Source organism: Cryptotermes secundus, unplaced genomic scaffold (genome assembly GCF_002891405.2).
Source record: "Cryptotermes secundus unplaced genomic scaffold, Csec_1.0 scaffold2939, whole genome shotgun sequence".
Classification (NCBI taxonomy): Eukaryota; Metazoa; Arthropoda; class Insecta; order Blattodea; family Kalotermitidae; genus Cryptotermes; species Cryptotermes secundus.
Window position 1 is genome coordinate 93,487 of NW_019726308.1, and position 27,715 is coordinate 121,201.

At 41.9% G+C, this 27,715-nt stretch overlaps 2 protein-coding genes across 7 annotated transcripts in view; both read left to right on the plus strand.

The window, feature by feature from the left end:
- LOC111864209 (scaffold attachment factor B2) overlaps window positions 1–17,331 on the plus strand; it is a 19,514-nt gene extending 2,183 nt beyond the window's left edge. Inside the window, exons 3-17 of one of the 3 annotated variants that reach the window (XM_023851289.2) lie at window positions 993–1,276; window positions 2,246–2,356; window positions 3,169–3,202; window positions 3,679–3,961; window positions 4,893–4,936; window positions 5,171–5,295; window positions 6,786–6,935; window positions 9,875–10,040; window positions 10,132–10,436; window positions 10,636–10,769; window positions 11,924–12,064; window positions 12,356–12,484; window positions 13,015–13,127; window positions 13,884–14,055; window positions 16,671–17,331. In XM_023851289.2, the coding sequence (XP_023707057.1) occupies window positions 993–1,276; window positions 2,246–2,356; window positions 3,169–3,202; window positions 3,679–3,961; window positions 4,893–4,936; window positions 5,171–5,295; window positions 6,786–6,935; window positions 9,875–10,040; window positions 10,132–10,436; window positions 10,636–10,769; window positions 11,924–12,064; window positions 12,356–12,484; window positions 13,015–13,127; window positions 13,884–14,055; window positions 16,671–16,878 (2,399 nt within the window). In that variant the 3' untranslated portion in view covers window positions 16,879–17,331. Of the gene's footprint in view, window positions 1–992; window positions 1,277–2,245; window positions 2,357–3,168; window positions 3,203–3,678; window positions 3,962–4,892; window positions 4,937–5,170; window positions 5,296–6,785; window positions 6,936–9,874; window positions 10,041–10,131; window positions 10,437–10,635; window positions 10,770–11,923; window positions 12,065–12,355; window positions 12,485–13,014; window positions 13,128–13,883; window positions 14,066–16,670 lie in introns of all 3 variants that reach the window. The other 2 variants (XM_023851291.2, XM_023851290.2) reach the window with 2 other exon arrangements.
- A 3,296-nt stretch (window positions 17,332–20,627) lies between these two features.
- On the plus strand, window positions 20,628–25,645 carry LOC111864210 (mannose-1-phosphate guanyltransferase beta). 4 transcript variants are annotated; one of them, XM_023851294.2, is made up of 4 exons: window positions 20,628–21,099; window positions 21,210–21,945; window positions 23,557–23,962; window positions 24,150–25,645. In XM_023851294.2, exons 2-3 carry the CDS (start codon window positions 21,237–21,239, stop codon window positions 23,955–23,957), a joined length of 1,110 nt encoding a protein of 369 aa, XP_023707062.1. In that variant the 5' UTR covers window positions 20,628–21,099; window positions 21,210–21,236; the 3' UTR covers window positions 23,958–23,962; window positions 24,150–25,645. The 4 variants fall into 4 exon arrangements, 3 of the variants coding, with proteins under 3 accessions (XP_023707062.1, XP_023707060.1, XP_023707061.1); XR_002842753.2 differs by having other exon boundaries at window positions 20,629–21,099; window positions 23,557–24,347; window positions 24,517–25,645; XM_023851293.2 differs by having other exon boundaries at window positions 20,631–21,099; window positions 24,517–25,645.
- Window positions 25,646–27,715: the final 2,070 nt, after the last annotated feature.

Here is a 27,715-nt window from a genome sequence, read left to right on the forward strand (position 1 = left end):
TTTTCCCTCCCCCACACACATCCGTATCGTCTCAGGGGGTGACCACAGTGTTCTGCCTTAAATTGTGGCGTTTTTCTAAGAACTGGGCCTTTGTACTGTGCGAAATCAATGGATCATGCGAGAATAAGCTTATGGACATCCCTGTTCTAAGAATTCCAATTGAGTGTGTTATTGTGGCCAGCTCAGGGCAATATGATATTATAAACACACGTCTCTGTTGTTTATAAGTTCATAGGAAACAAAACAGGCCTTTCAGAACAGTGGAACGGAGGAACCTCTCCCAAGAGCAACAGGAACTTTGCTGCAAGACAGGTATATGTAACGATGACTTGGCGCAGATAAAGTCGTGTCTTATTTATACTCTGTTCTACTGACAACAGGCCAGCGAAAAATCTAACAATCTACAGCAAAACCATCAATTATTATGGGCGTTATAACATAGGTGTGCAGCTGGACGAAACATACACGTCGAACCCCCCCAGACGATTTAAATCCCTGACGAAACATACACGTCGAACCACGGCAACGGGTTAATCTTAGGAGGAAACCATGTAACTGGAGTGTTGACTTGGCTGACAGCTTATCTGAATGAGATTGCTGTGATTGTTGAAGTGGCATCTGTCAACAAGGAACTTGCTTTGCTCTTTGTGTAGTAAGTGTCTGTTCCTTGTAGTAAGTGTCTGTTCCTTGTTGACAGTTGGATATCTGTAAATTGGCAGTATTGGTCTGTAGTTTTGAAGACAGAAGAGTGATGTCTGATTTCTGCAGTTAACAAAAATGACCCATCTTTGGCTGACTGGATTTCACTAAATTTTGCTTTCCATTTCAGTTTCATTTCTGCTGTGTGTATGTACTCCCAATTTGACTGGTCACTTTACAGCCATGAGATGAGAGGAGGATGACTTTACTGTATATGTTAGAGCCATAACTTACAGTGGCACCACTACAAGCTAGTGCACAGGGTAGACAGCTTAGTTACATAATGCTTTCAGAGCGTGGTGAACAAGACGTAGAGTCTGAGACACACAGCAATGTGGAGGAAAACCACAACGCAGACATGGATGAGGAGCGTGATATAGAAGTGGATGCGGATGAGAATGCAAAGAAGGATTTGAAGGAGGACGAGGCAGGTGATGAAGCTGAATCCACACAGATGAAAGATGAAGTCCTGGACAAGATGCCAGTTGTCGTGTTGATGGCTGACCCTGCGATTGATGCTGAGGTGGAACTGAAAGTGAAGGATGAACCAGAGGAAGGGGCAAGACCCCAGGTGGAGGTACGTGTGTAATGGTCATGAAATGTGGTTGCTTGGGAAGATGTGAAGGTAAGGGGGAAAAGAAAAGGTAAAGCTAACAGGCCTTGGAGGTCCATAGGGTTGTGAGATGTCGAGGCTCACACATTCTCTAGACAGTGGTCTGACAGATGGCAGCGACATTGTTAGCCTATGCGCTGGCCACCCTTAACCCCCAGGAAGAGCCTTGGTACTGATTTCTGTTAGAAGCTGAGTTGACCCCAGGACCATAGTGCTGCTGGAAGGTTTATGTCAGTTGAACCTGTGAGCTTTTGGCTTGTAGCATGGTGCCTCAACAAGCTACAGTGTGCCCCACTCAGAGGTGATGTAAGAGCTGATATTGTATTTGAGAACAGAGAACTCAGAAAATTATATGGAATCAAATGTGTGTAAATGTGGAACCAAGACAGAGGAACTCTGTGCCTATGTTTTTCTTATGTTAGAGTAGTTAAATTGTGGTTCGGATGGATGCGATAGTATTAGCTGAGCAATCAGGAAAGTGATAACTTGGAAGACTGTAATGGTCACAGGAGAATAAAGTTGCAGCCTTGTCTTGAGGAATAACTTATGTCTGAGCCCCCAAAGTTCAGTACCCCTAATGTGGAAACCAGCAATTGAACACAGCTTCTGAGTCAGTTGAGTTCAATTCGCATTATTAAAAGCCGTTTCTGTATAAATGATGTTATCGAGCTCCTAGTCGTGTTTTCATCAAATTTCAAGAGGATTTGCTGTTGGCCTGTCCATGCTGCATTCCGGTTGCAAGTTACGTTGAGCACTCAAAAAGCAATGGAGCGTCACTTCCCTTAAAATCTCTGAACCTATGAAGGCATATGCTGCTGGATGGGTATGCTGTATGAACGTGAGGCAGATCTTTATTTCTTTGGAAATGAAGGGCCCCAGTTTTGGCTAGTACTTGTTAGTTTTGTGCCTGTTGAGTGTTCTTTTTATTTTCAGGAAGCATGCAGCGAGGCCGACAGGAATGTGCCCGAAGGGAACGGTGTGGATAATGAGGACTCCATAAACCTCACCATAGGCGAGGATGAGGAGAAGTTGCTAGCAGAGGAGGTCGGTTCACAGAATCAGTTCTGTCTCTTTTGCTGTTGAATGAAAATTAACTTATGATTCATTGAAGTACGTGAGCTGCAGGCATGATGACGGCTTAAATTTGTAGTGAGGGCAGAAATTTTTTTCTCCCACCCAGTTGTGGGTTGGGTCCAGTGACCATAGTGTGAAGCTGTGTCTAGTACTGTGGAATAGGATTCTTAGAACCTTACCTTTATGCCACTTGTATGTCTCCGTCCTTAAATTGGACCTAACTTTGTCTACATCAGTAGCATCCATACTTGCTGTTACCAGAGCTTTGCTCGTATTTGAAGTGAACGTGCATTTTAGATGGGAAAATATTAGTAGTGGATCAATCGTTTTATTAAGTTGGTAGGATTTCTTGTATGCAGATAATGACAACTGCAAGTGTGTGTTATCATTGTGAACAATGAGCCTGGAATCCTGTGCTTTGAATTCAGAGTATTCAAGATGTTTTTGTCTGAGCGAGGCATAGCACTCTGTGTCAGTCTGTGCAGTGGACTGGTTCAATTTGAGGCCTCGCTACATGAACTATGTTTGTCGCACTCCTATTCCCTAACTGCCACGCTACTGACAGTTGGATTATAAAGTACGGTACAGGACGGCATGATAAATTTACATGGTTTATGTTGGTTCTTAAAGCTCTGTAACGCTAGCTGTTTCGGTTGTGGTGCCTAGTGGCAGATGGCTGAACCAGTATTGCAGGGTCTCCTGAAGTATGCAGGAAATTATGAAATTAGGCTGTGAGAATAAAACATGTAATGAGACTTGTGCTCTCTTCTGTTGTGTTTCAGGAGGACAGCAGTAGCCAGGAGAAGGAAACAAAAGGTACTGTATGTCTGCTTGAGCAGGTATTCACTTGTGTTGTGAAGTCATGTGTCGCAGTGTGGCAGTGGGCGAGTCCCCAAGTGAGTGAAGTGTGTGCAAGATGCTCAAGAGTGCAAGAAGAAACAATTTGCATGGGGTCCGAAGAGAGAAGCTGCTATATGGCAGTAACATAGGTGGAATGGGGCCTTGCCCGCTGCCATCTCGTGACGTAAAGGCGCTTGACTTTACATTGTTTTGTGCTGATGGGCGGTTTGTAGCGGTTAGGTTTGTAACTACATGTTCTGATATGGGCATCTGTGTCTGAATCTCACAGATGGTACGTCTGCTATCACCATGCCACATGAAGATGTCAACTGTCAGCATGAAGAGCTAGTTTTGTCTCGTTAGAAAAAGCTTGACAGGTTTGAGCAGGGGGCCTCCTGCTCAGGTAAGTCTGGGGTCAATGGCAGAGTAATGCTTGTCCACTCTTTCAGTAGCTAATGACTTCCTTGGTGGCGACGGAGTCGACTTGCCTCCCATCCGAGTGGCAACAACAGCTGCAGGAGCAGACACTGATGAACGCCGTCGTAATGCTTCCTTGATTGTCCCTGTAGATGAGGATAGTGCGGTGGCAGGCTTGACTCAGCAAGAGGCAGGAGCCGACGCAAGCAAGAAGGATTCGCCAGGCCAAGAGGAGAACAAACATGCTGCAGAGGAAGAGTTGCTAAGCAAGAGCCAAGAGGATCAGAGTGATGATAAATCTGGCGGAGGAACCAAGAGGTTCGTCTCACACTCTCATGGGGTTTGTATTATAACGGGAACAGTCGACGAAGGCGCCTTCACAAGGAGCATCACCATGATTTAGAGGATGATGGTTTGGGTGGTAATGTATTGAGGTACAGTGGAGTCGGTGTATGTTTCTCATTTCTCTAGATATCTGGGGCTTGTAGGTTAGATACGTCAAGATGGAGTCGTGACACGATGAAGACATGATACCACTTCTCCTTGGATCTTCAATTCCATATGTTTCAAAATATTATATTCTAAATGGGTGAAGAATAACAAAATGAAATTTTATGTCATTTTGCATTACGTAAATAAAGCGGAAGGACAGATATCAGATTCACGGTAGGTGAAAATGGTGGTGAGTGGTTCGAATGTCACAAAATTAAACATTGAAATGTAGGGAAATATTTGAGAAGTATGGGCCTGAGAGTGCTCAGAAGACACCATATTGGGATGCAGCATAAAGCTGTAAAATTGTTTGGTTTGTTTTCGGCCCCAGAGAGAAGCTGCGATGTGCCGCCCCATGATGGACATGGAAGCTTGCTTTATTGTGGCACTGTGCCAAAGATGACTTCGTGATGGTGAAATGGCACTCGGAAGAAACGCAAGTGCCGATCTGGTAGCAACAGCTGCACTTAATTTTGTTTGTATGACACTTTGTAATCTTTGCGTGTTGCGATATAGGGTTATGTCGGGGGAGGGGGTAGTGTGCGTGTATTATTGCCTGAGGACCACAGTGGACTGTGTCCACAAGGGGTAAAGGGTGGGATCATGAATGTACCGCATGTGCCTCACTGTAGTCAGGGCCAACAACTTGAGGCAGAGTTGTAGCTTACATAGTGCTGTCAGTTTGTAGTATGCTGTATTTAAGTTGTTGACACTGTATGAATGTAATACTGATCTGCTATTTGTGTTTCCATCACAGTTCTGCTGCTGCTGCTGAGTCAGAGTCTCCCAAAGATGAGAAAGGTAAGCTGTTCAGTGGTGTATGGTTAATAATTCTGTTTGTGCCCAGAAGTTGACTGTGGGTTTGTTGGTTGGAATGGAATATTGGTTTCCTGTATCAGCTGTGTGCAACCCTTATTCATTGTGATATTTGTGTCAAACTTACTGCATTTCTCAAAATCTTGTTGCCCAGGGATTGATACCCAATAAAGTACAGCTCTCACTGTTTGGATATTAACATGTAGTCCTGTGTTCCAGCGGACAAAAAGGGCAAGTGTGTGGGAGGATCCACAAGTGGGAGCAGTCGCAACCTCTGGGTGAGCGGACTGTCCTCATCCACACGTGCCACAGATCTGAAACAGGTGTTCTCCAAGTATGGCAAGGTGAGGCACAGTCCACTACTGACTGGTAGTGTTACTGGAACTGTACATGTAGGTACGTGTTGGGTTTTTCTGTACTTGTCTGGTGGTTTATTGTAGTGCAGCGTGAGGTTTGGGTTGGCAGTGTAGTTTCGGTTAGCCAGTTGGTTTGTCAGTAAAGAGGCTGAGCGTGAGGTGGCTAACAGGTGAATGTAAGAGTTCTTTTGCAAACTAAGGGACTGTAGCAGAAACTCCATGTAGTGTATGGAGATAAAAGCTGTGTGTGTTTTTCTTGCTTGTCCATTTTACAAAATTTTATACCTGAAATCTGGAAGCACGTGGTAGTGTAGTTGGTTGAGGCACAGTCTACAAGCTGGAAGGTCGCAGGGTCGGATCCTGATGAGGTCATTGGGTTGTTCAATTGACCTAACCCTTCCAGCAGTGCTGTGGCCCTGGGTTTTACTCAGCCTATAACAGAAATGAGTACAGTAATCTTTCTGTGGGTGCGGCTGGTGCATGAGGCTGACAACCTTACCATCATGTGCTAGCCAACTGTCTGAGAAACATGGGAGTCTCAATGTCTGAGAACCCTATGCGCATTTTTCACCTGTTACAAGTATAGCTGTACTCCTTTCTTTCTTTTTTTTCTTGGATTCTGGGGACTTCCTGGTTCTTCAATGTATGTTCTATGCATTGCCAAACACAGGTTGATTTGGCTCACTTGTGTCTACATGGCTGCTTTTGAACAGCTTTATTTTTGTATGGGATCGGCCTCAATAACACTGATGAAAATGAAGGATTGTTTTTGTAATACACGATGCCATGCAGTTTGATATGTGAAGTTACTACTGAGAAGGGGGCATGCAGAGTTCACTCTTCAGGCTAAGATACATGTTGAGTAAGGGAGGTTTGAGGTTCAGAAAAGTGTGACACTGTGTCACGTCCCAGCTATCCTCTTCATTGCGCAGAGAGGTATCATAACCACATTGGAGAATAGCCATGCGGTGACATTGTGTCTCATTAATAAAATTACAGCTGCCCATATGTACAACTTTAATTTGTGTTACCTTAAAATGTAATGGGCCCACTGTTCAAAGTGGAGAACATTAGATGATTTGAAAGTGATGCTGAAGTAGCAAGGCTTGTGATTATATTGCAGACAGATGGAAGGAGGGCAAAGAACACATTAAAAAGCAACTTGAGAAGAGCGGTAAGACCATGCATTGATGGAAATAGACTGCAATTGGGATGTAGCAGACCGTTGGCGGAGTCCATGAACTTAATGTTTTTTATTTGTTATTTTGTGAGGGTTAACGTGATTCATAGAAGGGTTCTACATAATTCAGCAATTTTCAGCGGCTGGCATTTCATATACATGATGTGAATGAGGAAGGGGCAACTGGACTCTTGCTTTAGGTGCCCCAGATAGAATTGGCATGGGAAGGAGTCATAGAGGGGCGCATTATGCTCCAGCATCATTGGTTTGTATTGAGGGGGTGTTAATGTGATTGCAGGTGATAGGTGCCAAAGTGGTGACAAATGCTCGTACACCTGGTGCCAGATGCTATGGCTATGTCACCATGGCGACAAGTGAAGACGCTTCCAAGTGCATCCAGCATCTGCACAGGACAGAACTACACGGGCGGATGATTTCTGTTGAAAGGGTAGGTAATGCCAGTTGGGAAATTGCCGTGTCACCACCACATTAATGTGGGAATTAGCATGATGACCCTGTAGCTGTCCATCAAGCATTGTGAATTGCCTCATAGCAGAAAGTGTTGTGTGTGGATGTCTGCACTTGTAACATACATATGGCAAAGATGCAGGCCATATCACAGATTTTAATTGGAAAAATCTTTGAAACATGTGAGAAGTGATCTACTGAAACATCACTAATCTGCACTAAATTTGGAGAGTGGGGAGCTGGATTAGGTAATACTTCAAATTAATGAAGTGATACATTTAAAATATCTTTTTGTGCCACTTGCCATGGTTTTAAAGTGTGGTTCATAACCTGAACACCAAGAAGATAACTATTGTAGAGGCCAGTATTGCACATTGATCTGTTAGGCATGTTGAGGCGGATAGGGCTGTAGCATGTGTGGGGGGAAACTAAATAAAAACATGTTCTGGCTTGAAAATTAAGGGTAGGCCTAGGTGTAGATTGGAGAATGTTATTAAAGTGGATCTTAGTGCTATAGAGAGTATAGATGTAGGTGGGATCAGGGAGCTTAATGTGAGGACTCTTGGTCAGCTTTTGCAGTTATTTACTATGTAATCTTTTCACCTCTTGTAACCAAATCAATGATGGAGACCTATTGGAACGAGGTACAAATTGCGACGGTTGGACTCATCTTGTGGAACATTCTGAGAAGTAATAATTGGCAGCAGTAGCAGGGGAGATGCAATTACAGGGTGGGGCGCAGAAATTTTTTTTGAAAGCGAATAAAAGAAAGTTTATTGCTGATAGACAAAATTTATGTTTAGCTAATGAAAGAAGATACTTTAAAGTTTTAAATGATGTAGTTTTAAACAAAATATCTTGAAGGTGGTGGCCACCATTCTCTGTGCACTGATGGAACTGTTTTCTGAAGTTCCCCTCTGCACGTTCCAACATGTACACCGGAATTTGGGCTACTTCCTGCCGAATAACATTCTTCAGCTGAAGCAGGTTTGTGGGGTGATGTTTAAAAACCTCTGCCTTGAGGTATCCCCATAAAAAAATCACAGGGTGTTAGATCAGGTGAGTGCGCTGCCCACGGGATGTCACTTCGAAGCGAGATGAGCCGTCCGGGGAACTTTGCCCTCAAAACTGTCATCGAAGCTGGGCTGTGTGGGCCGTGGCACCGGCCTGTTGGAACCAGACATTTCCTAGATGCATTTCTTCAAGAGCTGGTTCAAAAAAGTTTTTAATCATGTCCACATACTGCTGTGAATTGATGGTAACTGCATGATAGTCTTCTTCAAAAAAATAAGGACCAGTAACTCCAGCTCTTGACAACGCACACCATACTGTCACTTTATCACTGAAGTGGCCTCTCATGGAGGTCTCTGGGATTGTTACCACTCCAATAGCGCATATTGTGCTTGTTGACATATCCGGATAGGTGAAAATGTGCCTCATCACCAGGGCCCGGATTTTGGTGACATGTCTTTTTTTTTTTGTATCCTCTGCGATGCTCTTAAATATATAAATATCTGATATGAGCTGCTGGTTACAGAAATGTTGTTGTTGTTATTGTTATTGGGGAGGGTAGGTTCAGCCATGCACTTAGACCAGATATTCTTCCATTGTGTGTCCCCTGTGATATTCTACCAGTCTCTATTCCTTACCGGTACTGGTGGGTGCCATCAGTCCCGACTCAGCCAGAGAGTTCGGCCTCTACTGGCTCAGCGGTATCTCGATGCTTCCCCCATCTACAAGAGGCGTTAGAGACTACTGTTGGGCGGGAAATGCCCTTGAATTTGGCTTGGAGATCCCCTTGGGACATGAGCTTCTTTTACTACAGAAATGTAAATTTTATAGGTTATTTTTTATCATTGGTAAATTTTTGGACGTTTTAGGGCGTTTCTTGTCATTTTTGGCCATTTTAGGGAATTTTTTTTCTTATTTTTTCCGAAATGTGAATAGTATGGGAGCGAAGTGTTCTTTCTCTTTTTCCTTTAGGTCATTTTTCTGGATTTTTTCGGTCATTTTTTTAAATATTTTCAGGTCATCAAAATCTGGGGCCAGCTCATCACTAAAGAAAACGTGTTTCGGGGGGTAAAGTTTTGAATAACGTTTCACACGTCGTTATTTGGTTCTGGAAATCACGTGGTGACAATTCTTGCACAACAACCCTCTTGTAGGGATGGAAATTAAGAAGTTTGTGAAGAATTCGGCACATTGAACGATTGGATATGTCTAGGGCTACTGCATGTTTGCGAGCGGAGCGTCTTGGAGATCTCAAAATCGATTGTCGAACTGCCTCCACATTTTCTGGCGTCGTAATGGTCCGTTGTCATCCTGATGATTTTTTCACCACACTCGGTTGTCCTAAAGGTCTACCCACAAAACAATTGATTTCCAGTCGGGAACCGGACCTCTGGGCTTAATTCCGAAGCGAGTACGGAACGCACGCTTCACTGCCATGTAGGAATGGTTGTTCGAAAAATAGGCTTCGACAGCAAACGCGCGCTGCTCACTCATCCACCTCATGTTTCCTACTGAGGGGTATTAGACAGAAACTTCTGCATCTGCTGCGTTTGCCTAGCCTATCCCCACTTTTCTGCGACCTCCCCTCCCATCACAATGTGTCTTCACAAAAAGGAAGTTTCTGCGGCCCCACCCTGTAGTATGAGAGTTTAATTTTTCTGGGAGTGAAGTTATGACCTTTAGAATGTTCCATATTGAAGGTTTCTTTGAGCTGGGGGAGGTGATGAATGTTAGACCCATTTTGCATAGTAACTGTACAGTGCCCATACATGTGTGTGTTACTGATTTTTTAGTTCTTTTTACAGTTTTATCACCTGGATGTTTTTTCCCAAGCTCTTGTAAATAACTCTGTGTGCATTGACAGAGTTTCGTATGATAGTATCAGTTGTGAATTGGCTGGTATTTCAGGCCAAGGGGGATGCCACAGGGCCGCCCAGGAAGGGTGAGAATAAAGTAAGCAGCAATTCAATGAAGAAGGCAGAGGAGAAGAAACGGCATGAACGCAGGCTGAGTGCGAGTGCTGCCATCAAGCAGGAATCTGTGGACAAGAAGAAAGAGGAGGAAGCCAACTCAGGTGAGCATGTGAATCAATCCTTTTCCATATTTTTACATTTTTCTTCCTTATGGCCCTTTCTGACTAATGCTGCTCCATCCATTCCCTGCAGAAGTGACAGAGGTGAAGGACAAGGCCCCAGAAGATGGGACCCCTGCCAAGGTGGATGCTGAGGGAGATCAGGAAGTGTCAGGCGAGGACAAGGAGAAGGCTGCAAAGGCTGCTGATGGAGTAAAGAAAGAAGGGGGAAAGCACCACAGTCGTGAAGTGTCGCATGAGAAGAGGGGTCGTCACCGCAGTGTAGGGAGTAGCCATTACTCTCATCACAGTCGCAGCCCTAATAGCCAGCGCCGTGGGTCTCGCCATCGCTCCTCACCCAGCAAGAAACCTGGTATCCTCACATTTGCACAGATACGAGTGAGTTCTGGCACAGTCTTGCAGACTTGCCTTGATGTTGAGCTCACATACTGATGGCTGACTTATCTTTATTATTATTATTATTTGTCAACTGGAAAACAAGATCATGTAAACATTATAACTTGTGGTGGTGCTGGTGGTTGTCACTCTGAAACCAGTAAATGTAGGTATGTGTACATGCTATAGTTTGTTTTGGCAGGAAGAGCGAGAGCGTCAAAGACAGAGGGAACGTGAACGGGAGTTGCGAGAGGAGGACAGACGGAGACGTAATGAGGTTTTGAGGCAGAGAGAGATAGAGAAGATGCAGAGAGAGGAGGCTATCAGACTGGAGCGGTAAGTGTTGTGCAATACTGTCTTGGAGCAGTCTCAGGATCAAATTGACTGACTACTGAGGGAGACATTGTGCTTTTGTTTTGAGTCCTGTTTGTTTTTATGTGAAGTTGATGTGGGACCGGGAATGTCTAGAACAGAGCACCCTGCTCCTAAGATGTCAACTGTTTACAGCAAGCACAGTCTTGCGTTGCAATTCAAACTACAATTCATGTATCAGATATTTTATTAATAAGTATTATATAGTAAAAGTGGATCAAAAATGGTACCTTATTTACAGACTTTTTTACCTGGAAAAATCTTCTCTGAAAGTGTAATGCACAAAATATGTGAATACATCTTTTTGAAGTATAATTTTACGTGTTAGAGGCAGTTGTAGTTATTGTGATGTGACAAGACATTATGGGCGCATGCTTGCAGACTTTTAGAATGTGAATTTTTGATGAGTATTGAGGCAAAAATTCCCCTTTACAAAACTATTGAAGAATATTTGATAAGAGTTGAATGTACTGTGCCAGCTTCATGTCAACTGTTAACATCAAGGAGGAAGCTCCCATGATATATTATTGCCCCACACATAATTTGCTTAGGAAACGCAATTACAGCTATACCTCATTCAGCTTCAGTTGCAGTTGCCTTGAACACTGACAGCATTTTATCACAGTATTTTAATACCTACGGAGAAGTGAAAGTCACATGCTGGTGGTGAATTATACACCTTTCCTTTGTTTAGGTTTCACTGAAACATCTTATGCTTGATGAATGTGGCTGTGTATAAATAGTTGCACTTTGAAAGGCGGTGGGAACTTGCTATGTATCGGTTTAATTTCTAATGCATTTAAATGAGGGCTGGGAAAGTACTTGATGCTCATAGCTCAAAGCATAGTTCTGGATCCATGCTGTCAGGAGTTTTGCACATGAATGCTACCAGTTCCAATATAACAGAAGTATTGGCAGTGTGCACACTGGCAGAAAGTCATTGACATAGCCAAACAAACAGAAGGGGACTGCAATTGTGAACAGATCCCATAAGTTCCCAAGTTGACTGTCAGTGGCCATTGCTGAGGCAAGGCCACTAACCTGTGGGATCAGTATACACAGACTTTGGGTGCAGTGCATGGTTTGACCTGATGAACATTGAATTACACATTTTTCAGTGAGAAGGAGAAGTTGCGCCTCGAACGGGAACGTATAGAGCGGGAACGCAATGAGCTGATGCGCATGGAGAGGGAGCGTCAGAGACTGGAGCGGGAGAGGTTGGAACGTGAACGGGAGGAGCTGAAGCGCCAGCAGATGAGGTAATGCTGCATGTGTGTTGAACTTGGTTGATGCTTACACTCGCTGAATATTTTCCTGGTTGCATCATGGGCTTTAAGACAGTACTTGGGCAGCTGCCACCATGAATACCTAGAGATGCATGGGAGAATAATACTAAGGTGATTCATATGAAATAGATTTTGTGGATCGGACTGGCTGAAGGTTGTTTAGTGGCAGGTGTGGTTGCTTGTATGTTGGTTCTCTGCATGTACTTACGCAGTTTGGATAGAGTCTTTCGTAGCCGGGATTGAATGATGAAGTGTTTATTCCAGATTTGAAGAGTCACGTCGCACAGTGAAACGACCATCCAGTGACCGCCGGGATTCCTACCAAGAGGAGAGAAAACGTGTTGCAACTGAACGTCGCTATGATGGAAGTGCGCGCTTTGATGATGGATCTAGGTAAGGAATGTTAGATTGTATACAGTGAAACCCTGGTAAAAGGTACATGGCTTATAATGATAACAGTGGCAGAAACCTTCAGAATTGTCAGTAACTTGATGTTGTATGTATGGTTAGTCACTGTGTAAAATGAAGGTATTTTTAACTAGTAGCAGCCATTTTCCAGTAACATTTTACTCCAATTGTACTTACTGTTTTTATTCTGAAGTCATTTATCACCACCATTTTAGAAAGAAATATTCAATAGAATCAGCATTCATTTTTTTCAAATTTGATAAATTCTTATGATGTCGAGATAGCATTGTATTTGTATAATTTGTGAGAATCCCATAATTTCAGGGATCATTTGGAGATTGTGTATATAAAGTTTAATGTAGTGGAAATTGAGATCACAGCATATTCTTCCACAGCAACCTGTCCTGTGTGAGGATAATCTTTTTTGACATTTTTGCAATTTAAGTTGGAGCCAGCATTGTCTCCAGTGCCATGCAGTACTGTTATGTTGTAACACAATGTTTATTTTATTCCAGATTTGAGCGTGGCCCAAGTTTCCGAGTTCGTGAAGAGCGGCGCAGTGAGAGTGACCATCGTACTAAGGTTGATGTGCGTCACTCGAGGGACAGATACCCAGAGTCATCTAAAGGTGAGGAATGCTGACAAGTTGGTACACCTCTCAGTATAGTCATACATACAAGTAGAAACTTAACTAAAGCAGTCACTTTCAGATTGAGGGTAAATACGAAAAAGAGTAAGTAAATAGGTCACAAATTGATATAAAATAAACACATGATACTCAGACCTGGAAAAAACGTTTATATCTTGACATATCCACTACCAACATTGATACACCTGTCCTATCACTTTACCCGTGTGTTGAAATCCGCAGCATACAAGTACTGATTGATGTCTTGTTTTCTCCTAGAGACAAGATTCATTTGCAGAGAAACTAAATGTAAAGGCTATGCCTTGTGGGACATAGTGCTCTGAAGTCTGGCAGGAGTTTACTGATATTTCAAACGGAGCAGTGTTCTATCTCTGCTTTGCTGCCTGCTTCTTTCTTGGCTTACTATTTAGGTGTGAAGTTGGAAGCAGTTATGTTTCTTTGAAATGTCTGTGAACTATTACTGGACTGCCTAATGTTATATTCCAGAGGATAATGAATACCCTTCATAACCCTGGTTGTTAGAATTTCAAGTCCAGCAGACAGAATGTAGCTTGTTAAAGCTTGAAAGGGTCAAACCCTACAGAAATTGCCAGTTGTTTTTCACTTGTACTCTTTATTTTCCATTTTGAATGTATTAAGTCTAGCAGGTATGAACCTGTCTGTGCTGCATATGTTCACGTGCTGTTTGCCAGCTTTATATTTTCCAATATTACACCAAGTTGACTGCATTTGCAGGAGAGAGCCGTTACACAGATCGTTCGGGCGACACTTGGCATGCGGGTGGAGGCCCACCAGCAGTGAAACCATTCAGCTCTATGGGCAGTGGAGGAGTGCCGCCTCGAGATACTTGGGGCCCATCCAGTGACAGGAAGGCAGACAGCAGCCAGAGCTGGGGGGCCTCGGACAGGTGAGTGACTGTGAGTGTATCCCTGACACTACAAACATTTCAGTACAGTCTTTACTGTAGAAAACCACTGTCATCATCACAGTGTTTATTTTGCAAGCAGGAACCTCTTTCTCTCAGTAAATGTAGCATTCTGAGCTCAAGCATGTTACAGATTTCTTTCTTGTCATTGTATGATGGAAAGGGAGAGAGACAAACACTCAGTCTCTTCTGTTAATGAGTGAAGTGACAGTCATGATCAAGTTATTGTTACACTGCAGCAGCCATGGCCAGATGCAGATCCCACTGGCAAGCCTACTTCTACACAAGGTAACAAACATAGGTTATTGAGAATGAAATATAAGTGTCTGAGGAAGATTGCTGGTGGGTTTCTAACATAATACAACAAACCCTTATTATAGTGGACTGATAGGGTATGGCAGAAGCCCTCTACAACTGGGTGAAGGGAGTTTGATGAAAGTACACCATAGTATATATCGCCAGTACACACCAAATATAGAAACACATTGTGATTACATAAAGGTTTAGATTTGAATTCCTTCTTGTATTTTAAATGGTCTTCTAACTGCAAAACTTTCTTAGTTCCTCAACATCTGTAAAAATTGTCAGTTGTACATAGCCAGATTTTGTCAGTTATATTTGAAATCAGTTATATGAGGGTTTGCTGTATTTTACTGGATGACAGCAGTGCAGTTAAGAAAATTTTGAGGTGCATATTGTCTGTAGTTTGACATCAAACTGAAGGAACTCAAAATGTCAGCTTGTCACATAGGTAAGATGATGATTCTTTATTGTGTGTGACAGCTGTTCCGGCAGTCCACTGGTTCACTAGGGCCAATTAGTTACAGTAAGCATAAGTAAATTGTGTTACCACCATGTTTAAATCTGGTTGCCAGGGCTGTACTTAAGTCCAGCTGATAAATGCTAGTGGGTACAACTCATCAACTCCATTCACGGTCCTGAAAATGTTAAGGTGATATTTGAGCCCAGTTTACATCCTGTCAGCAGTTCAAGTGTCGTTGCAGCTGCTGCAATGATTGTGCTCTGCAGATCCTGCAAATCATTGCCAACTTGTTTGGCATTCAACGTGTCCATTAAGTAATCGCATGGTAAAAAATTTCATGCAGTGATGCTTCATGCCTTTGCACTGTTTAGTGCAGCAAAACTTTGCATATTTTGTCTATTAATGTTTGTATCTATGATATTCTGTTTTGTTCAGGTCACTAACTGAAAACCCAAGAGTTCTCTCTTGTGCACACTTTATCTTGTATAGTACCAAATATATCAGCACTAGATTTGGCCAAATTTTTATTTAATAAGGGTCTTCTGTGTTGTGGAGGTGCTGAGGTGGTGGTCAGGTACTTGCATGAGTACTGTTATGTTGACATTAACACACTTTCTTAATAGAACTCACAGTGAGGTAGTAATATTTGACAGACTGCATGAATTAAAAAAAACAGAGGGTGAAAATCATCACATGTGTCAGTCCCTGTGTTCATTCTGCATAGTGTTCATGACGCCACATAAACCTGATGTACGATCTAGAGCTTGCCTTCAGGATGTAATGGTATCTTACATAGTGATGCCATTTCTGAGCCTGTCATGCGTGTTGTATCCCATGAAACATGGAGCACACCTTGAGTTCTTCTGTGTATGTGGTTATCCTTTTGGGCCCCCAGAATGTTTCTCACATGTTATTGGCACACTGTAATGCCACTGTTGGTTTGTGACATGTGTCTTATGACCACGCATTTGAAGTTGCTCACGGTCATGCGTGAAGTATACCCTGATGTAACATGTACATGTGTTGCAGACACTGAATACTGCCAGTACTTTGCAGTGCAGTGTTGCTATGTCTTGCAATGTCAGCACTGCTCCTTAGTCCTGAAGCGAAAGTGGATGTAACAAAATAGCTGCATTGACTGACTACAGAAGCTGCCAGTTGTGGAGCTACTTAAGAATTTCCCAATAATTCCTGGAACCCGAAGGTTCATTACTGTGTTTGCAAAAGTCCTCCACTAGGCTGTATCCTGAGCCAGATCAATGCATTCCATACCACCCCCATCTTTGTCCCTAAGAACTGTTTTATTATTATCCATCCACACACATCTTGGTTTTCTTAGTGGTATCTTTCCTTCTGGCTTTCCAGTGAATATCCTATATGAAGAGTACAGAGTTATGAAGCTCCTCATGCAGTTTTCTCAAGCTTTCTGTCACTTCATCCCTCTTCAGTCCCAGTATTCTCCTCTGCACCCTGTTCTCAAACATCTTCAGTCTTTGTTCCTCCCTTAATGTCAGAGACCAAGTTTCATACCCATACAGAACCAGAGGCAAAATTATAGTTTTGTATATTTTGATTTTTACATTGTTAGGCAGCAGAAATAGCTGCATTGCCCATCTTGAAACAGGGATACAGTACTGGTGATGTTAGAACGTTGATTCCAGTGCAGTATTTTCCAGGTGTTACTCATGTTTTTAAAGTGCTTGCATACAAAAAAAGAAATTCTTGTTTTGTATTCTGGGAAACTGCTCTAGGAAACTGGCTGTGTCACATGGTAACAGCATTCCAGAACTCATTTGTGGGACAAGAGTTGAAAGTTGTGCTTGTTTTGTTGCAGGTGGGTGAGTGGCAGTGGAGGCCCAATGGGAACAGTGGGCCGTGGTGGTCCGGGTATGGGTGGGCCAGGTTCAATGTACAGCAACCCACAGAATGTGACACCCAACATGTCGGGCATGAACATTGGAATGTCCAGCAGTGGTGGGCCCTATGGTGGCGATCGCTTTGATGCATATAAGCAGTCAATGGGTCCTGTACGCAAGTACTGAGCTGTAGCTTTGATGATTGGCACACTCAGACTGGACCACAGCACTAAAACATGTGAATCACATTGTCTTGAAACTAGTGTTTTTGTCATTGATTCGTGGTAACAGAAGCAAATTTGTTACATTTGTGTGTCTCCAGGATTTTAGAAAGTAAAATGTGCAGGTTTTAATCCAGATCTGGAAAGTAACACAAATTCAGAGGCAAAACATTAGACTTGATTGTGTAATGCAGGGTTAGCATTTCTTATGTGAAGCTATGGTAAGGGCCCCTTTGAATGCTGGGGACCTCTGTCAGTCTTGCTCTCCTGTTGACTAATGTCCATTCCCCTGGGGGTACTTCTCTCTTTTTTTTTTCTGTAATTTTAACAACACTGAAATGAAAGTGCTGCAGACCTAGCATTTGCTAGATGTTTGAATGTATGTGACTTGTTGTAATAAAGCCCTACTTCAACATGAGTCAGTGGTGCCGACGTTGCTCCTTTATGAGAAATAATTTGCAGGATTGGTGTGTGCCAAACAGTGTTTCACTGGGAGACATGCATGCTTTGCGGTAAAACCACCGCTTCATACCAGAAGGTACGTAGCATGGAATTCTATAGACCTTTGTTTTCAATTGACAGTCTCTTGCCTGGGGGTGTTATGAAGAGGTCAGAATGGAGTTTTTAGTGTATTTAGCATAGTGTTTGCAGATGTATGTCAAAATGGTCCCAGTAGCTTTTGGATGTGTGATGTTATTGACAACAAAAAAGAATAAAACAATCTTGGAGAGTGCTTAAAGAAAGATGTGTATTGATGGGTTAAAAATGGAGGGACTGTGTTTATGTGATTGTCGAGTATGTGACATAGGAAATGTGTTGTGGGAATATCCCACATTATCACGTCGGGGTCACCATTGTGGGATGTCGTATGAAGAGACAACCACTATGGTGACCTCGACGTGATAATGTGGGATATTCCCACAGTGTCTTAGACTACAAAGTGAGAGGTGCCCTGCAGATACGAGACTTTTGATTGTGTCACTTAAGCTAATGTAGTAATGTGTAATGGTAATGTTTTCTGGGGTCTTCATTCATTAAGCTCCACTTCATGAAGACATGGGGAGTGTAGTTATGGTTGCACCATTCATAACCTTGACACTAGATGGGAACTGTGGAGCCTCAACTGTTCTCCATATCTTTAGGGGGCCATAGTTGTGACCCCCCACTCAAATATAACAGTTCTCATTTTGCATAAACAGAAGTGCGTGTTAAATGGGGCCTGCCTGAAACAAGTGAGGAGCACCCTGTTAAGAGTTTGTTGCATTGAACTCTTTCTGCCAGTCGAGAATGTTACAAGTAGATTCTAAAGGGCTCAGATAATGGTGTGTAACACAGAATTACTGAGTTTTTGGAATTTGTCCATCATCCAGTATTCTAAAAAGTAGAAAAAACAGTCCATTGATTGAGGTTAGCATTTGCGAAGGGACCTAACATAGTAGGTGCCTCTCCCTCACCTGAGGACAGAAACATCTGTATCTTTTAGTTTTTGGAATACTGGATGATTGACAAAGTCCAAAAAGTCAGGAATTCTGAGTATGGCCATCAGAATCTACTGAATTCTTCCAGCTTAATAGAATCTCGATTTGATTATAATGATGGAAGGAGTATCCTATGCAGTTGTATAGTACAAATGTTCTCAATTTGTTATCTTTTATTAAAGTTTCAGTTTCAGTGATTGGAAGTCTGTGATCTCTGTTAAACATGCTCCATTTAAGATTTTCTTCAGTTTCATGTTCAAATCCACTGCTCCCAGAAGAAATTTGAAATGGGGGGGTTTTGATGTGTATGCAAAATTCTTTTCGTCAGTTCAAGTACAGGCTTTGCAGAAAATATGAATGTCCATGCATATTTCTCAAGGTGTCATGTTTGATCTGAATTTTTTTTTTTGGTTACTTAAACAGTGTAGAAGTTAAAGTGAATGAAATATAGTAGTATACAGATAAAATGGTATGTTATGATTTTTAAACACACTTATTATCATTCACAGATCCATGTATTAAGAAGGAAATATATTCAGTACACGTACTTTTGTGCAGGATATAGGCAACATCATACTCTAGGTTAGGGTAGCCCTATGTGGCATCAACATGAATATGAGACCTGGTCACATGATTTTTCACTGTCTCACGTTGCTACATATAGCATTTAACCTGTGAGCCATGTAGCGTGCAGTGTAAAGTGTGTGTGTGTTCACATGGCCAGGAGGCCTCTAGGGGCATTGTGAGTTCCACTAACTTAGTTTGGACACTCAGTGAATTGTTTCATATTTGTATGTGCACAGTCTTTGTTGGCCTTTTTCATCTTTTATTGGAGATAATGCTTTTGATTCAGAAGAAAATGAGATCTAAGCTCCAAAGAAAATGTGCTGACAGTATTTTTCATTGCTAAAAGAAACTGTTTTTGAGTATAATCCTGATAACAGTGATGAAACTGCAGTTTTCACGAGGACACAATTTCTTCACTATCGGGTGTATCATAATTTATTTCTTCCAACTTTGTCTCCCATAGTCACTCAAGACATTTACTGTTTCCTTATATGTATCCAGCCAATCATAATCTTCATTCAACTGTCTGGTTGAGTTAGTTGGAGCTCCTGTTTCAATGGTGTGTCTAGTGTAATGTTGATACCACAATCACATTCATAGAACATTAATGTGGAGTGGTACTTCATAGAACTAGCAGGACTTTGCAAGTCACCAGCATTTTGGGGGAACATGGTTCTACCACCTTGGGACAGAAGTTATCACTCACATTGTGATCACCCACACCACAATCTGAACTCCAGGAATACCTGCATGCTGACATCAGTAGGCTGTGAGGGGGCAAAGTTATTCAGGATTCATCCTTTTCTGATTTGCCATTTTGAGAGCAAAGCTACTCAAGTGCCTGCCCTTTGTACTGAGGTGCAGGGACTAGTTCTGCACTTTGACTATGAAGATGGAGGTGGTATGTACCTATATCATCACAGTCTGGCTATACAGGAGAGAGTCTGGATTAAATTAATAGGATCATGCTTAAGAGGAAGATGACAGATCAGAGAGTGCATATGGCTGTTTACAATTTCCCAACAGAATTTGAAGAGAATTAGCAAAGTGTTGTATAAAGTGTTTGATGCAGTACTTGTGGGCAATGTTTTAAGCAGAATTTTATTACAGTGCTAATGTATGGTGTTGGGGACAGATGTAAAAACGTTTTCTGTGGAAAACAAGAAGTGAAGATATGTCAAAGACTTGCAAGGGTGGCAGGATGATAATGAAGTGATACATTAAGAGTTCAGGCTGGCAGTGTGAAATGGATTATTTTGGTAAGGGTAAACATGCGTCCTTGTATAATAACCTAAGGTTATTTGATATGACTGGCAAGACAGCTCTGCACCATGGTGCTGAGGATGCAAAAAAAAAAGTGTCCCTTTATTACAACAATTCACAAAACTTTTATTTCATCTAAATTCTATTTTTATTTGTACTTGTTTAAAATTAGGAATGACCTTTTGTGGAACCATAACATATAACTAGAATTACTGCAAAATTTTGCCTACTTTAGATTTCAAGGTACTGTCTTTGCCCGCATCCCACTCTGTCTACACGTGTGAAAGCCTTGATTATCATTTAGTATAGGTATGTAGTTTGGCGTAATGGGAAATCATTTCTTTCCCATATGGAGGCAGTAACAGGTTTATAATACTATGCGTATTCTTCCAGAACATTTAAGCTGATATATCTAAATCGAACTTGGCACATGAAATAATTTTGTGGGACCCAGGTGAAAGACAATATTATAGAAAGTTGCAAGGCAATAGATAACTTTTTCCCTGAGTAAATCATAGAACCAGTTCTTCCGTCATTCCACACTGATGAGACGAGGGAACTTTCGTAAATTCAGAGGGAATATTTATGTTTGCCACGAGGTCTGATAAGCCTGAGGAAAGAATGACACAAGATAAAACGTAGAATGATGATGGTTATGAGGATGATGTTTAAACTTCCAGTTATGTTTAGAGAAGTAGCAGTATTGTGGCTTAACTTTTATATGATATTTATGTGATACTTCGAAAGGGTTATGTCGAAATATTTGCTTGTGCCATATGGGTTGTGAACTTCGAGACGCGAACGTCACTCGAATTATGTTTACGTGGCTAAAAAAATAAGCACGTATTGCGTTATCGTTTGAACGGGTTGATGATAACGTAAGTATATTTTATTTGTGGTTCGTGGAACATAATTGATTGAATTTGTTGGTTGTGATGTCACTGTCGTTTCCAAACATGTTATTGCTGTTTCGTTTGTAATGTTTCAGTAATTCCTGGGTATTACCAGCTTTAATATGTGTGGGACGGATTCAAAACTTGGAGAAATGAGGGCTCTAATTCTCGTTGGAGGTTATGGTACCAGGCTCCGGCCGCTAACTCTAAGTCGGCCAAAACCACTGGTTGAATTTGCCAATAAGCCCATGTTGCTGCACCAGATGGAAGCGCTGGTGGAAGCCGGAGTCACCCAGATAGTGTTAGCTGTGTCTTATCGCGCCGAACAGATGGAACAGGAACTGAGCGATGAAGCAAAGAAACTTGGAGTCAGCCTGGTGTTTTCACATGAGACAGAGCCTCTTGGTACTGCAGGACCACTTGCACTTGCTAAAGATATTCTGGGAGCAAGTGATGAACCATTCTTTGTTCTAAATTCTGACATCATATGTGAATTTCCTTTCAAGGACATGGTGGCCTTTCATCGGAATCATGGTCAGGAGGGCACGATTGTTGTCACCAAGGTGGAGGAGCCATCGAAATATGGTGTTGTGGTATATGGGGAACAAGGACGAATCCACAGCTTCATTGAGAAGCCCCAGGAATTTGTTTCCAATAAAATCAATGCAGGAATGTACATCTTCAGTCCATCTGTTTTGCGTCGTATTCAGCTTCGTCCAACCAGCATAGAGAAGGAAGTCTTCCCAGATATGGCGTGTGAGGGCCAGTTATATGCCATGGAGCTTCAGGGCTTCTGGATGGACGTCGGACAGCCACGGGACTTCCTTACAGGTTGTCAAAGCATAGACATGCAACTGTACAGTGCTGAGGGATTGGGGTGATGGAGTTACAGATCTATACATTCTAGCCTCCAAACCTAATGAGGATAAAACCCTTAGTACCCATTGAATTGGAAGTTGAGGATGTTATATGTGCCACACATCATGGCCAGTTCCATTACATTAGACTCGCTTGTAGATGTGGTATCTTAGTGACCGACTTGCAAGGCAGGTGAGTTAGGATGGCTGGGGTAAAGTCTAGAAACTCTTTTGAAAATGTGATTGAGAGATATGATTGTGGGCACCGTATTGTCAAGTTTTCTATGAATTTTTTGGGTTTATGGCCTAAGCTTTTTTACATCTGAAGTTTTGTGACAAAGTTGAAGTGGAAACATGGTTAGGATCACTGCTACCGACACACGAGAGGAAAATCCTTTCCCCATTTTAAGAGTCTTGAATACGTGAAACTTGTCCTAGCAAATAAAAAAAAACCCACAAAGATGTCCCTGTGACAGGCTGTGGAGGAGTCCCATATTGTTGTGAGATGTCGAAGCTCCCACATTTTCTGGACAGTCTGCTCACAGATGCCAGTGAGGTTGTCAGCCTTATGTGCCGGCCAGCCTTTGGTCCCAGAAAGATTCCTGATATTCATTTCTGTTAGAGCTTGAGTCAACCCCAGGGCCATAGCATGGCTGGAAGGATTAAGTCAATTGAAAATCCATTGACATCATGAGGAATCAAACTTGTGACCTTCTGACTTGTAGAATAGTGCCTCAACCAAGTACGCTACTGCATGCCCCCTGTCGCTCCATATTTAATTGTAGATTTCTGGGGACACATGCAGCATCTTGCATGTTCTGCAGTGTTACAATATTCTGTTGGTGCTATGCCATCTTACAGGTGATTTATCTCATTGTGACGATCCTAAGTGTCCAGTGAATTTCATTTCAAGGTTATTTCTTTTAAGCCTCTTGTTTTGTATCATAATCTTGGTGTCTCCTGTTGACAGAAGAATAACAGTGAGGGTGCTGAGGAGAATATTTGGACCTAAGTCATATGAAATACAAGGGAATGGAGAAAATTACGTCCTAAGGAGCTTAACAGTTTCTGCTCTTCACTACTGTAATATTTGTGGGACAAAATAAAGGAGGATAATCTGGGTAAGATGTGGCATGCACAGAGACAAAACGAATGTGTACAAAATGGTAAGGAAATAGGCTGCGAAGTTGTAGTCTGGATACTGCTTCAAGGTTGTATGATTGCCATGATGAGCCAAATGCGAGGTGCCATGGAGCTGGTTCAAATTTTGATTGGGACTCACTGGAGTTTATGCATTTAGTGACACTTTCTTGGGGTGCATGATGTGACCACACTCCATGTTCCCTCACTTCCTGTTTGTGTATCCATAAACCTCTTTTGTTGAGTTAGGTGAAATGAACTGAAGTAGCCTGAAATACAGACATAGCAACAGATCAGAAATGATTATCAAGACTGTGTGGCGTTTGGTGACCATGTAATTGTGGTACATTGTCCACATTGTTGAACTGTTCTCAAATCCATGAAGTCAACAACTGTAAAAAATTGATTCAGGATTGATGTATGGCCGGCTGTGTATATTCCACAGGTATGTGTCTGTATCTGGCTTCGCTACGTCAGAGCAGTGCTTCTGCTCTTCACTTTGGCCCGGGTATTGTGGGGAACGTCCTGGTGGATCCAACAGCCAAGATTGGACAGGGTTGTCGCATTGGCCCAAATGTGACTGTTGGTCCCGGCGTGGTAATTGAGGATGGTGTGTGTGTGAAGCGCAGCACCCTATTGCGAGGAGCGACTGTACGTTCGCATTCTTGGCTCGATGGCTGCATCATTGGGTGGAGAAGTGTCGTGGGGCAGTGGGTCCGCATGGAGAACACAACAGTACTAGGGGAGGATGTTATTGTGAAGGATGAGATATACATCAATGGAGGCCAGGTTCTGCCACACAAGTCCATTGCTGCATCTGTTCCGGAACCGCAGATCATCATGTGAGTTAGGTATGTGTGTCTTCAGACCTTGGAATTATGTTTGGTGCAGTAATGTTGAGTTGCTTCTTGTGTGTCTCTAACAACAGTGTGGCTGCTGGGTGAGGTTATGATGGGCTGGACAAGTAGTTCAACCAGATGAAGTAAGGAGGTGGATCAAGCTTACTGCCATGCTGACTGCACTGTTCTGTCTGTTCAGGGCAGATGTCACCATGGCATGTGTGGTTTTTGGAATAACTTGGAAGGAAGAGCTCCAAAAGGCATGTTAAATGCTTTCTTCAGAATCTAACAATTTTATAACTTCTGCCAATGTAAATTCCCTGTGTCAGACCTTTTGACTCATCAGGAAGTCATCCCATGTTGTGTTTGGAGGAGTATCTTGGTTGTGTTATGACTGGTAGGTCCATTTTGTGGCTCTTCATACTTCCTCCATGAAATATGCTATGACCACTTGAGCTTACATGCAAGTCTTCGTATCTGATTTGGAAATACTACCTCTGTAGTTCATGTAACTGCACCATTGTGACATTATGATGTGCAAAGGTACAACAGCATTTTTGTTGCAGCTCTGCTGACGCAACACACATCACTGCTGCATACAGGGAAGTAGTGTATTGCTCTTGTCAAATTTAAAAGTTTATGATGGAATGGACATGTAGCATACATTGTATATGAATTGTCTGTTCTGTGCTTATGGCATGAAAAGAAGAAAACACTACAAGAAGACAGGCAAACTCTTCGACACACCAGGTTGCATAACGTTTTTGAGTCTTGTGACTCTAAGGAACAGAAACTCTTTCGCTAAGTTTATGTAGTGATGGAACATGAAGAGTAGAATAAGAAGTGAAAGAATTTCATGCTTAATGTATACACTGCATTTATATATGTATTTTGTATTTATATTTGGAGGTGCAGAACACAACCTGAACAATGTTCGTGTCCAAAATGGTGAATACTGGCGAATGTACACCTCACTGATATCTTTATATAGTTACAATGTAGCAAGTTGCTGGAATGTCCAAGCCAAGTGGTATGCGTTGACGTTGTAATGTTGGTTCTTTGGGATTAGCTGCGTCACGTGTTGAAGTTGTAATGTTTTAGTGTACACTATAGGCATAAGCTTTGACATGAGAGTGAAGGTGGGGTTGTGCAGTTTGGTGCAATTTGTTGGGAGGAGGCCATGGCTGCCATTGGATAGCACCATATTCTGCATCCCCTTCCCTATACTTCCATAATGAGACCTGCATATGGGTCCACATGCACCCCTTGTCCCTCACGTGTTCTGAGTTGGTGAGTGCAGTGTATGTTGGAACAGCTGTAACATGTCACTCAGCGAAATGTCACAAGCTAAAATTACACCTTAATAAACCTTGCTGGTCTTTCTGGATCAGGAGACAAGGGTTTGCATGATTTGGAAGCAGCAAGAGGAATTAGGTTTTTGCATTAGTTCTGTGAAGTGCCCAATTTTTTAGGTGGTAACACAGTATTATAGAATGTCATGAGGGTATTCCTATACACACGTTTCAAGCCCAATCTGAATTCCAACTATACTTAGTTGGGCAGTTGTGGTCTTCCACACTCCATGCTGATAGATCCTATAATAGGACCTTAAGTAGACTACAGCAGTTTTGACATCTCTCCAGAAAGTCCGTCTGTTCAGCATTGTGATTAATAAAGAAGCATTATTTAAATAGACTGCACCATGTTGTCTCCAGCACCTCCGTTTCATCATTTTTTTCCCTGCAGCACATGGTCCAGAAATTAGTAGGACCAGAACATAGCATCTGCAGTTTGTCAAAATGGTGTAATTCCCTAGAAAATTCATTTGAAACTCAGAATGGTTGCTTTGTTCTTTTAACTTGCTACGTGTAGGTTAGCAACCTTTGTGTTTTACTTTTGTGCCTTTTTTAGGTTATTAGTAACTACAGGTATGTCAGCTGTATTTGTGACTTAAATTATTTTATTGAAAGACATGTTTATTTTGCAGAATGTTAAAATAATTCTTGTGCAGGAGCTAAACCAATACGTTCTGGATTATCGCCAAATTAAGCCTTTGTGTTCATTTGGGAAGGTATTTGTGCCCAAGTTTTAGAATAATATAGAAGAAAATGAAAGACAATTTCTTTGTTTTATTTATAGGTGTTCTTTGAACATATTTAACATATTTTAATTTCCCAGAATCCACATAACATATGGTTCTGCAGTTTGTGGCAATGGTTTAGTGTCGTCACGGAATGTATTAAAAGTATCGTAATGTGCCCAGAAGTACCTCCAATCGTTTGGGACCATGTAACGCATGGCTGCTTTATGTAGAATGAAATTTGCGCGGTTCGGTGATCGTAGATGGCAGCATAAGCTGCATACGAGCATAAGAGGATTTAGAGTCTGTGGGAGTGAGAGGTCTATTTATGACATGGTCAATACTAGTGGCTAACCAGGGCGAACCTGACTGACCGACTGTGACGTCCTGTTAACCATGTCATCAGTGGTTGTTAGAACGTGCCACGTATCGTTTAGAACGGTTCAGATTAATCCGTGCCGCATAGCAGTGGCTCATCTGTGATATTTGGAAGTTACAATGGAGAATAGTTTGTTCATTGTTTGATTGTGTGAGAAATATCACTCATAACTTCCTACACGAGAACAGTGAATAAGGAATTGTGTAATTCTGAATAATACTTCCAATTATCAGATCAATTCATCACCACTGAGGTCTGATTTTGTAAGTAATTGAATATAAAAAATATATAAAATACATCGATGAATATGGGTTACAAAATGGCTCCGATATTTATTATGGCGGGCTGTTAGCAAATATAAACTTGGTATGATAAAATTAGGTGGTTTAGGAGTAGCATTATTTTGCATAGCACTCCTACTACTAATGTCTGCGTGGGTTTGAATATACGGATGTACCATGAAAATTGGTCACAGCATTAAGGTGAACTCTCATAGTTTTATGACGATATGGGCCCAATGAAAATTGAAGGCAGCTGGTACCAGCTATACAGAATAGATATTTCGTTGCTTCCTGGCCACTTCACTGATATGTGTAAGGTTTATTGTGGCTCCATGTTATGACTAACAGTGATACATTGTTTAGTGGCACGATCAAATTTGGAATTGAAGACTCTATATTTCCAGGGTTCATCGCCATGTATTCTCAGTTGAACTGTGTTTAAGCAATTGTTTTCTAGAACTTGCCTGCCTAGGTGGCACCATAAAAACCCACCTTTATTCCACACTACCTCACGATGTAGCAAAGTCTTGGGAACATAGTGGTTTATGTCCATGGTTTATGCTAACCATTTTACAGTGTATACACTGTATACACAGTGTACTCAACGCAAGCAGTAACAGAGGCAAAACACAACACAGAACATGATACACAAATGTATGTAGGAAGAATGCTCACATAAAAGAGGATTGGCGTAATTCACGTGTTTGAGTGCGCTATAGGATGAATCCTGAAAAGTTTTATTATTTAGAATTCATCGACATGTATGATGAATACGGATTTTAGTCATGATTTATTTCAACCGTCTTCTAGTGCATACACTCATCTATCTCCTCCTCTCACTCGCACTACATGTTTCGGCACAAAAGTGCCATCTTCAGGTGCTTATTCGATTTACGCTAAACTAGTTCATTGCATGCCTTGTCGTCTTCATATTAAAATAACTAAAATATATATTTATCATATATATTGATAAATGTTAAATGTTAAAAATATTAAAATTGTTCAGGATTTTTCATCCCTACGTC

Coding starts and splice junctions, on each gene's coding strand:
- LOC111864210 (XM_023851294.2), top strand. CDS start 21,237: ATGTGTGGGACGGATTCAAAACTTGGAGAAATGAGGGCTCTAATTCTC. Junction 21,946..23,556: donor GCCACGGGACTTCCTTACAG/GTTGTCAAAGCA, acceptor TATATTCCACAG/GTATGTGTCTGTATCTGGCT.